The following is a 12,299-nucleotide window of genomic DNA, read 5'->3' as shown; positions in this document are numbered from 1 at the left end:
ATCATATACTTGATTCCCAAGGATTATATATGATGAGTATCAGTTTTTAAATCAAGAAGCACTGCCCTTCTAGACAGAATACCCCAGGGATAATTTACCTTTCAAGACTCTTAATAGTAAAACAACATGGGGCAATTGAAAAATATGATACATTCGTTTTCTGTATTAATTACCAAATTATCACTGTAATCACATGAAAAATTTAAGTTTTTAAATATGAAGAATCCTAACTCAATAGTTAATAGTTAAACAAGTGACTTTTAAAAAAAGCACCAAACTATGTTATTTGTTTTACTTTATAGATGAAAAGAAAGTTGGACCATGGTTCTGAGGTCCGCTCCTTTTCTTTGGGAAAGAAACCATGCAAAGTCTCAGAATATACAAGGTAATATTAACTATCATAATCTACTCTCCCATAGTCGTCATTTGTTTTAAAGTTGGTTCTGAAAGCATTTCTTTCCTTTTATCCTTTTGAAGTAACACTACCAGTAATGTTGACTGAAATTAGGAAGTAATATCATTTAAATGAGGGAAGAAGGACTGCCATTATATTTTGCATTTTGGACTAGCACATTGACGTAAGATACAAGCAAAAGTTCTTTTGTGAACAAAAATTTTTAAATGTGTTTTTAAGGAATTCTCAAAAGTAAACTAAAATATGATGAGTATGAGCAAATGTATCTTGTTACTATAGCAACAGCTATTCTATGATGGATATTTTTATGTATGCAAAATTGAAAGAATATTTCTGAAATAAACATCTCAAATGCAAATTCCTACTTCGTGAAATTAATGTGTTAGAATTTACTTTTATTAGCTTGGTAGCTATTATGTTTTAACACATACATTTCTACACCAGTAGAATAGTTTCCATAACAACTAAACACAATTGTAGTCTTGTTTCTTGCTTTAGTCCATCATTTTTGGATTTTGCATCAGTATAAAACTTTTCCCAGTCTCACGCTAATTAGGCTAACTTAAGCACAATATCTATTTCCCAGCCAATTAAAAATGGCTTTGAATGTTACTTGGAATGCTATATTTCAAAATTTAAATAACAAAAGTATCTTAAGAACCTTTTTGGTCCCTTTTTTTTTGTCAGTTCTTCAAGAAATTAATCAGACGTTAGCAATGAAGACTTCATAGTTACATTTTTCCACAAAATATCTTGATTTAGTTATTTTTATTCTATAAGTTGCAATGACATTAACACTGCCCAGGGTATAAGATTAAAAAAATTATTACAGTTTTACATAAGAGCTCTTTGCCCCAAACAGAGGACCAATACATTTTTATTCAGTTAGGGAAAGTATATTCTCAAATGCTCGTTTGTGAACTTTACACATCCTTAGTAGGATAATTTTACATAGAAAAATATAAAGAGATGACACTGATGAAGATGTTGAAGACCAAGCTCTTACTTATTCAGGATCTGCTTTTCTTTGTGGTGTGTGTGTGTGTGTGTGTGTGTGTGTGTGTGTGTGTGTGTGTGTGTGTGTGTGTGTGTGTGTGTGTGTGTGTGTGTGTGTGTGTGTGTGTGTGTGTGTGTGTGTGTGTGTGTGTGTGTGTAACTGTCTCTGGTTTTAGTGTGTGTGTGTGTGTGTGTGTGTGTGTGTGTGTGTGTGTGTGTGTGTGTGTGTGTGTGAGACTGTCTCCATTCCTCTGTCTGCCTTTTGACAATTTTGCTGTGTTTTGGCGCTTCACAGATGGGTGTAGGATAAAGAGACAAATAAAATCTAAACTTCGTTTCTTCAGGCCTTGACAAAATATTTGAAGAAAAAGTTGAGTGTAATGTTAAACTACTACTGGTAATTTTTAAATATTTAGATTCCAGTCAGCTACGATATAATGGTCTTATATTAATATGATTCCAGGAGTGAGATACTAAGTTCAGTTTTTTATGGTAATTTATAATTAATGAGTGCTAGATTCTTATTAAAGAACACATTTAAGTGAAATTTGATTTATTTGCTTAATTTTTGTATTGAGAAAGTAACTTTTTAAACAGTAGCTTACCAAAGACCCAATAACAAATTTCTTTCCTCTTCTTTTAAAGGTTTTGTCAGTTACTAATGCTATATATTCGATGTTTTGTTATATTTTTGACACATTTTTGACAGGTGGTAACATGAAACTGATTTTCTATTTTTTCTTTAGTAAATTTTAACACATTTTAAAGAAAATGAATTTGAAAAAAGGAAGGATAGATTTACTTGTTGAATATAAATATGAAATGTATAAATGTTAAAAATTTTTAAAGGATAGGTATAAAGATTTTCCTATAAATTATGATGGTTGAGGTTGAGTTGAACAGCAACAAAACAGGAAATAAAAATAGGAATTTGTTTAATTGGTAGTTTACTAGATTTGATTACTTACTAGTTGGTTCTCAACTATGATAATACAATTTGTATGTGTTCTTTAGACTTTAATAGTTAGTGAATAGAGGATTATTCCAGAAGTATAAAGTTTGTTAAGTAAACTTGCTTCTTTATAGTTTTTCAAGCAGTGATACTCAGAATTCTAATTTTTTAATTAGTGGAATTATAAAATATTGTATATTAATAGGCTAGCTATTATTATATTCTTTCTACTGGTTGCCATTGTTTAGAATATCTAGTCTTATTTTTCTTTTTGAAAAATTTCTGGTTTATTTGGCTTTCAGTTTCTCATCTTAAATTATTGATAAATATTTAGATGATCTTATTTAATTTTGCCCATAAGTTCTTTTTCTGCCTATTTTGAGTAACTATATTTCTAACCAAGACTAGTTCTGTCAAATGTATAGACTAAACTATAAGAAGAAAAATTAGACAGCAATAGTTAAGTATTAGAAATTTGAAGCCATCTGAGGCAGGCTTCAGGAAGTATGTGATTAGTAATTTCCAAAACATTTGAGCTATTTACAGCTTTGATAGTCTCATACTTTTTTAATATAGTAAAATTTAGACTAAAGTGGTGTCACTGAAAACCATTCATAGAACTAGGGCCTACCTGTTGTAAGAAGAAAAACTTTTTTATTTGTTCATTTATTGGTAATTAGAGACTAAACACAGGGCCTTTTGTGTATGCTAATTACATGTTACCTTTAGTCCCAAGGAAATATGTTGACTTTATTTGTATATCAACTACTTGATCTTTTGCCCTTGAGATTTTTTTTCATTTGGTTGCAGTTAGCTTTGCTGGATTATAACAGGAGGGAGAAAACTTCTAAGAATAGCAGAGTAGGTTTTGGTAGAATGCTCTTGAGAATAACCAAATAACGGACTCATTGAAATATGCCAGGTCATCATTCTTTTTAAATAACAGTTCATGATTCTTAATAAATATTTACCTTTGCTTCTATTATCATACTTTTTTCTTTTTGTAGTACCACTGGGCTTGTACCTTATTCAGCAACACCAACAACATTTGGGGACCTGAGAGCAGCCAACGGCCAAGGGCAACAACGACGCCGAATTACATCTGTCCAACCACCAACAGGCCTCCAGGAATGGCTGAAGATGTTTCAGGTCTGTAAACCCACTACTTGAAATGTTTTGCTTAATTGCTGCAAAAAAATTGAGGATTATTCAGCCTTAAAATCGAATGAAATGCTGTTATATACTATACCATAGATGAACCTTGGAAATACTATGCTTAGTGAAGGAAGGAAGTCCCCAAAGGGCACATGTTGGCCCTGTTCCTTCTATTTATGTGAAATGTCCAGAACAGGCAAATCCATAGAAACAAAGTAGATGATTGGTTGCCAGACACAGAAGCAAGGGATTGGAACTGACTGCTAATAGGTGTAGGGTTTCTTGTTGGGTGATGGGTTCTGAACCACTGCAGGGTATACAATATCCTATGACAAATACCTTCAACAAAATGCTATTAAGAATAAGGAAAAACATTTTAAGTGTAATTATTAGAAAAGTCTAACTCTTTATTTTATGTGCATTTGCATTTTTATTGCTTCTTTAAGACTTCTTATTTATGTTTAGATTTCTGGATTATTGTGCCATTGCTTATAAATTACTTATAAATCACACTGCTTATAAATTAGGAATTTAAGACTAATTTTAGAACTTTAATTAGTCACTTGAGGTAACTAACCTGTCACTATCCTAGTAGAGTTTGGCTTCTTCCCATCAGTGCCTAGACTGTCTGTACATGTGCTCAAATTCTAACTACTGTTTTACTAATATTTACATTTCTTTGACTATTTACTGGAAGATTGCTCGAAACCAAACCTGAATATTATTTATTTTATAATATATGAGTGTGTTATTGATTTACCTTTTCTTCTTGTGAGATAATGATATAAATCACATGTTCAAGCAAAATAGCATAGATTAAGTGCTCATCATTTCTTTGTAAATAATGTAAGTATGAGGTGAAAAATATCTGACATTAGCTACCACCCTAATGTAAAAATGACATATTTCACTATCTTGAATGATAGTTTGAATGGTTGGATATAAAACAAATGAATAAGGAAATAATAATTCAGAAAGACCCTTGGATATATGGTATTTTAGATTTTTCAGATGTTTTCTCCCATTAGTTCTAGTACTTCAAATACTTAGACATAACTAAAATACTTATTTTCTTCTATAGCTGGAAGAACTTACTTGAGTTGCTTTTAAGTGGATTTAAAGTTACTTTCCTCCCTTCAAATGATTTCAGAATCAGAAACACCTGAGAAATCTTTTTCCCTTAATTAACTTTTTTGCCCCCTTTGTGAGGGGAAACTAAAAGGTTAGGGCTTTTGTTCTGAAAAGGATTTGGCTTTTCCCTGTTTGAGTGTCTCAATATGTCCTTGTTTGGTACAACTGAGTAGGTGGGGGGGGGGGGGGGGGACATTGCCAGCATCTAGTGAGTAGAGGCAGTGTAAAGAACAGTCTCCATCCCACAGCTAAGAATGGCTGCCCAAAATGTCAGTAGTACTAAAGTTAAGAATATTATTATTATGAAAGTCTTTTAAGTCCTTCCTCTCCACCTATATTTTTTAACCTCTAGTTTACATATTTTAAAATTTAGATTTTAATTTCTTTTCTATGTACATTCTGTTTTTATTGTTCCATCCTTAAAAGAAATGTATCCATCAATAAGAGGTGAAAATGAACTCAGATACCTACTTAAAAGCCTGGGAGATGGAATTGTGGTGTGTTGGCATGCTTGTGCATGCATTAAGTTTAAGTATCACAGTACTAAGAGTAGTACAGGACTGACTTTATGGCATTTTACCAGAATGACTGAAAAGCAAATGATAATTTTCTTATTCTAGGTAACTTAAAACGCTTATTTCATTTGTAAGGGTTTTTTCTTATTAGGAGGTAGTTCAGACTAAGATTTTAGTTTTTATGTAGTAGAGCCCATTTTTTCTAGTATTTTAGCATAGCATAATTTTTTTTAAGTCATTAATGGTGTTCACCAATTTTAAGGGAACATTTTGTAATAGTGATCTGTATTGGGGCACTTGCACTTTATTTTCCAGTATTTTAGAGCATTTTCTTGTTCAGCTAGCTTTTGATACCCTTGAGGAAATATCCAAATATTATCACTTACCATATTTCATCAAATCTGAGACTCCATAGTTTCTTAGAAATATCTCAATTTCAGAAATGTTAATTGTAAAACTCAAAAATACTTGTTTCTTGAGCTAGGGTTAGAAAATACATGTAATCCTAACAAGGATAAGAGTTCAAGGTTAGCCTTGGCTACATAGTGAATTCCAGGCCATTGTAGGCTACACAATAACTAAACAGCCACAACAAAACTAGGCCACACACAAAAAAATTGTTTCTTACACTCAGTGAGGGAGACTCAGTAAACTAATGAATGTGAGGCTAATGTTTGGTCCTATAAAAGTGTTTGGATGTTTTTCACATGAGAAGTAAATGAAGAAAACTTATTTTTAGTCAACAAATTAATGTGGAATTATCACTGCAGGTATTAACCTATAATTTTTTTCAGATAAATACTCTGCAGCAAACAAATTCATAGCCATAAAAGGTCAATTTGACAGGTAGATCAGGAACTTAATCTTCAGAGTGCCATATCTATCTCTGACATACCCGATCTCATTGTTCAGGGCTGTGCCAAAGTAACTAGGAATGAGTCACTTGCCTAAAGGCTCATAAGTACTTCAATGTCTAACTTGTAGGCAGATATAATTTCATAGTAAAGTGGTGGTAAGTGTGAGCTGACCTCTAGTATAGCTGAGGGAAAATTAAACTGATGAGATTTCTACAGATACACTGCAGGGGCATTTAACATGTTTCTGTTGCATAACAAGCAAAATGGGAGATTTTGTCCGCTTACAGTCCTCCTGTTGCTCCTGAGGCAATGATACAGCATTGTTTTGGTCCAGCTCCATCTATTCTGACAAAATACTCCCAACTCAATTTGTAAATTGAATGAGAAACAAATGGTATGCCCTTTTGGATAAAGGAAATTGAAACAGACTGCTACTGCAAAATGGAAGTGCAAATTACAAAGAAAAATGAAAAAAAGGGAATTTTGTACTGTTTTGAATTTTCAGTAGTCTTTGGTTCTCCTTTTTTTCCCCCTTCATATCCAGATTGTAAATTTTGAAAGAAAGTTCTTTTTTTAGTTTATGTAATTTTGGTGTTAATATATGCTTTCTCATTTGAAAATTTTAAACTAAAGGCATTAATGACAAATCAGCCTTCTTTCATGTTGGAATTTAGATTCAAAGGCATGTTGACAGAATAGTATGTATGACCTACACATCAAAAGCTTTTAGTTCAAATTTTGGATTTGCCTCTCAGTAAAAGGTAAAAGATTTGTACGATCTGAAGAGAAGCCAGATTTGGATTTGCTTCTTAGGAAGTGGATAATTTTACTGATGTTATGTAAACATTCCTTTTATTTTCATACTCCATGGGACAAATATATCACTAAGACTTTGTCAAGAGGAGGAAAATGTAAATTTGCTTAAAGCTTGGAAATGTAATGAAGAATCCATAAAAAAATTTTTTTTCTTCATTGGTCAAGAAACAGCCTTTCAGTCATGTGTTTTCTGGTCTTAGGGGCTAACACTGGTTTTACTACTATTGTGAGAAACAAAGATAAATTACGTGGAAGTGTTACATGAGTATTTTTATCTTTATACTATTTTAGTAAGTTTTCTGAACATCTTCATACTATTTTAATAAGTATTTACAGCAAGCCCATAAATGCCCTTTAATAGTTCAAAGTTACAATCTTAGTATTAGAAATGATAAAGCTTACAATAATTTCCTTGATATTAAAATTAGGTAAAGCCTACTATATTAAAGAATTACTCAAGTTCCTTGCTAACACTTAGAAATTGTGCATATATTGTATTTAAACCTTATTTTCTAGTCAACAAAAGATTAAAAACTACAGGATAGTGACAAAAGAATGAGTTTATTATTTCTTTGAAATGGTATTTGTACTGGGCTAGTCAGGAGACTGAGGATCTACGGAATGCTGAAATCTAAGGATCATGGTTCAAAGCTAGCCCAGACAGTGAAATCTGTGAGAAATCTGTTATCTTATCTAAACTACCAGAAAAGCCAGAAGAGCATCTGTGTAATTCAGAATGGTAGAGGGCTAACCTTGAGCAATTATAACTCAGGGATAGCTCCCACATCCTGAGTATGATTAAGAAAATTTGCTAAACTTTATGTGGATGAGTTGAGGAAAGTCATCTATTTATACTGTTGCCTGTCTTTAATATTAAAATAGGAACAGACTGATTCTTTGTTTCTTTAGGAAGTAAAACATAAATCCTATTCAAGTTAGGTTCTGACATTGTTGAACATAACAACAATTTGAACTGGTCCATAGTAAAATGAGATCTGTTTAAGTACATTGGATAACCATGTGGAGGTCCTAGAGAACTGAGTTCTTTTCCATATAACATTAAGGTGCAGTACCACCCAAGGTCTTAAACCCTTTATCTGGATTGTTGTCACCCAAAGCAGTGGTCCCCGGGTTCTGGTGTGTACATCACATATGCCAGCACTATATAAGTTGCTTGGTTTAGTTATTTGTTTTTTAAATTTTAAATGTCCTCAGCCATATCCTGACTACTGAATCAGACCCTCAGGTATTAGTCTGGATTCTTCTACTCCTTGACCAGTATTTGGGAAACAAGCCCTTTATTTATGCTTAGATTAAGATTCTTCTTGCAGTTCTACACAGTTTCCTAGTGAAGTCCAGGCTCCTGATCACAGTTCAGTGCCCCTTCTACTTGTCTCTACCTGTGCACATAATTAACCTAACCAAAAAAATGCTATTTCCTTGGGGAATTTAGAAATTTATAATTTAGCCATAGATTAAGATTTTATTTCCTTTATTATTCTGAATCTGAAGTGTTTTTCCTAGCCTCGTCAATATGTCCCCAAATTTCACTATGAAAGGCCAAAAGAAGAGTTTTTTTTTCTTTTCCAAGACAGTTTCTTTTCAGACAGAAGTAAAATAATGATCAATTATCCCTCACTTTGCTTTCACCAGAAGAAACCCAAAAAAAAGGCAAGGCCTGAAGAGTTTACATTGTTACCTAATTAGTGACAATGTCTCCTTTTAAAAGTTGGGTTTCCTGATCCAACTTAATGCTGTATTCTGCAACTTCTCATTAAAGACTGTTGTTGGTTTTGTTCTTTTGTTTTAATATAATTGTTAACTGCAAGGTTTTCAAGTTAATACATACTTCTCTTACTGCTCAATCATGTATGTTAGAAAATTTGAAACCATTCTTGAGCCAAACCAAGCAAGCAAGCCCCAAAGATACCATAAATATAAAAAAATATATTCTTTAGTGTTTTGAGATAGCATGGGTGTAGTAATACCTGAATGTTTTAGGATTCATTCCTTTACCCTATTGTGCACTTATTGTGCTGCATTCTACTTTGGGTCTGGGATACAATAGTTTAAAACAAAGAATGCTTTTTCATGGAACTTTCATTCTAGTCAGTAAGTGGGTGGGTAGGGGGGTGGGGGTTAGGAGGTTAGAAACAGTTGAAAGTTTTTTAGCACACCTAAATACTAGCTACTAAGGAGGCTGGGATCTGAAGATTGCCATCCAGAGCCAGCCTGAGCAGCTAAGTGATTGAGACTCTACTTCCAACTAAACACCACCACCACCAAAAAAAAAAAAAATGCCACGAGTAGAGCTGTGACTCAAGTGATAGAGAGCTACCCTGAAGATTAAAATAGTTAAAGGACAGTACTCAGGCTCTGAATTCAAGCCCCAGGACTGGCCAAAAAACAAAACCCCACCTTTTCAAACCTTTACCCAAAATATGAATTGGTTATGTGTCTTTTATTCTAGATCTTCCAGTTCTACACCCCATTCTCTAATGTTGGTTAAGAGATACTTCTCAATCTGTTAGCATATACAGTCTGTGTAATGTATTTGGAAGTCTGTGAAATGTGTTTTGCTATTGAATACTTTTATTAAAGCTGAATTTTGATTGAGTTAGTGTAGTATCTCAGTAGTAGTATACACAAACCCCATGATGTAAGTGGGGAGGAACAACATTAATTCCATCTCAGATCTTACAAGAAATATAAATCAACAAATCAGTGACTATACATATTTATTTATAAACACACATATATTCAGGTTTGGGTAGAGATTGGTTAGACTGTGAAACAGGTCAGTTTTGAGATATGCTTTAAGTAATAAATTTTCCCTTCCCTTTTCCCTCCCCCTCCCCTCCTTCTCCTCCCTCTTCTCTCTCTTTTTCTTTCTTTTCTTTCTTTCCTTTTCTTTCTTTCTTTCTTTCTTTCTTTCTTTCTTCTTTCTTTCTTTCTTTCTTTCTTTCTTTCTTTCTTTCTTTCTTTCTTTCGTTCTTTCTTTCTTTCCTTCTTTCTTTCTTTCCTTCTTTCTTTCTTTCTTTCTTTCTTTCTTTCTTTCTTTCTTTCTTTCTTTCTTTCTTTCTTTCTTTCTTTCTTTCCTTCCTTCTTTCTTTCTTTCTTTCCTTCTTTCTTTCCTTCTTTCTTTCTTTCTTTCTTTCTTTCTTTCTTTCTTTCTTTCTTTCTTTCTTTCTTTCTTTCTTTCTTTCTTTCTTTCTCCCTTTCTCTCTTTTTCTTTCTTTCTTCTTTCCTCATGGGGCCTGAACTCTGGGCCTTGGCATTGTCCCTCAGCTCCTTAGCTCAAGGCTAGCTGTGGTGTTGAGGAATTGAACTCAGGGCCTCGTGCATCTACCACTTAGCCACCTTAACAGCCCAACTAATAAATACTTTAAAAAATATATTTTTATGAGCCAGGTGCCGGTGACTCACGCCTGTAATCCTTGCTGTTCAGGAGACTGAGAACTGAGGATTGTCGTTTGAAGCCAGCTCAGGCAAAAAAGTCCCTGTTAGACCCTTATCTCCAAGTAACTACTCAACAACAACAAAAAACAAAGAAACTAAAAACTGGAAGTGGTGCTGTGGCTCAAGTGGTAGCCTTGAGCACAGAGAGGCTCAGGGATAGCGCCCAGACCCCTGAGTTCAAGCCCCACAACCGACCAAAAAAAAAAAAATTTTTTTTACAAGGTGTTCTAAATAAGACTCCTGAGATCCTTAGGTATTATACATTTATACAGTCTAAGCTCCTTGCTTCAGCAAGAAATGGAATGTCAGAATGCCGCTACTTCTAAATCCAACTCATCTCTCTCCACTTCCATTTTGGAAGTGGGTCATAATAATTCATGGAAGTACATAGATCAGCTTAGATTTACAGAAACAAAATCCTGTTCACTTAAGTATTATGGGGTTATTGTAGTGTTTTACATTACAGTTGTGAAATTCTAACATTCACACAGCATGAGTGTTTTCTTGAATGTTTGCAGATGTTCTTTATTGGAATTAAAAAACACCAATCCTAGTGTTGTTTAATGCAACTCATATTTTGGGGGTATAATTAGGTATTTTTGCTTTTCTGTGATAAAGTACTTTGTTCCTCTCTTTTGGTCTTTATTTGTATTCTGATTTTACTACTAAGCTACTATTTCTAGTTTCATAAAACAAACCTAAACCTTTTTTTTTTTTATAGAAGGCACTTGGTAGGTATGCAAGAAATCCAGTCATTAATTTTTCTCTAAATGATGTAAATCATCTCTTTCACCTATGGTGAAAAACCTTATTAAAACAAAATCCTGTCATGCCCACTAGAAAGAATATAGAGAAAGAAGAATCATCAATTAGAATTTCCTTTTTACTCTGTAACTCAAATTCTGGAATAAAATTTTGGCATTGAAAGCTGTATCTTGGTGGTAGATGAACATGTAACAACTACAAAAAATATAATACAGAAATATTGTTCTGTCAGAATCATGACTTTTTTTTTAAAGCTTTTACAATAAGATGGCAAACCTGACTAAACTGAATCATTACTTCTTCAGTGGCTTCTATGTCTCTGTCCACACTTTCTTATATGGTTCTGCCATTTAGACATGGCTATGAGTGATAGATATTTTCCTTTGTGAGTTTATGATTAGAGGCATCTGTCAAAATAATAAAAGTTTCTAATTCCTCTTTGGTAGAGCTGGAGTGGACCAGAGAAGTTGCTTGCTTTAGATGAGCTTATTGATAGTTGTGAACCAACACAAGTGAAGCATATGATGCAAGTGATAGAACCTCAGTTTCAACGAGACTTCATTTCCTTGCTTCCAAAAGAGGTAAGTTTCCTATTCATGTGCTTCTGGAGTCAAAGAATGCTTATGTGACTTTCATAAGCCGGTCTATTCAACAGATTGTTTTAGAAAAAACAAGCATCAAATTTGTTTCTGAGACAACGTAAAGTCAAGAATACCCATATGACTGTAATTGACGATAAGGTAGTATCAGTGTACATGATTTAGAAATGGTAATAACTAATTCATTGTAATTTGTAGGAGAAGTAACAGAAAGTAGGGGATGAGAAAGAGAGAAGGCAGAGAGAGAATAGGAGATGAGGACAGAGAGAAATACATACACATGTGAAATTCTGCATATTTTATAATAATTATACAGTGCACATATGAGGAAAGAAATGTAGTTCAATATAATCACTAAACTATACTCTTGAAGGTAGTTGCATTACTAAATGACAGAAATAAGAAAAAAAGTACCATTTCCAATTTGATGAAACTTGCTAGATATAAATAGACAAACATAAGTGAAATGAAGTTAGCACTTCAATTTTTCTTAGCACCAGTTTCTTGTTAATGCATGCATTGACTGGACTTGGTCACTATTAATGAAGGAGATTTTACCTGTTGATTTAGGAGGGGGGGAATGTACTTTTAACATCTTATTTGTTCTAGGTTTTTTTTGCTGCTGCTTCTTGTTAATTA

At 33.3% G+C, this 12,299-nt stretch overlaps 1 protein-coding gene across 5 annotated transcripts in view; it reads left to right on the top strand.

Moving 5' to 3' along the window:
- The window catches only part of Fbxw7 (F-box and WD repeat domain containing 7), a 116,169-nt gene that overhangs the window by 90,020 nt on the left and 13,850 nt on the right, over window positions 1-12,299 (top strand). For all 5 annotated transcript variants that reach the window (XM_070022209.1, XM_070022207.1, XM_070022208.1 and 2 more), the window contains 3 exons: window positions 303-385; window positions 3,371-3,512; window positions 11,508-11,642. In XM_070022209.1, coding sequence (XP_069878310.1) covers window positions 303-385; window positions 3,371-3,512; window positions 11,508-11,642 — 360 coding nt within the window. The remainder of the gene's footprint in view (window positions 1-302; window positions 386-3,370; window positions 3,513-11,507; window positions 11,643-12,299) is intronic.

This window comes from Dipodomys merriami, unplaced genomic scaffold (assembly GCF_024711535.1).
Source record: "Dipodomys merriami isolate MVZ:Mamm:240054 unplaced genomic scaffold, mDipMer1.0.p SCAF_15, whole genome shotgun sequence".
In the NCBI taxonomy this organism is placed as follows: domain Eukaryota; kingdom Metazoa; phylum Chordata; class Mammalia; order Rodentia; family Heteromyidae; genus Dipodomys; species Dipodomys merriami.
Note: the sequence above shows the minus strand (reverse complement) of the source record. Positions and strands in the feature narration are given on the sequence as shown.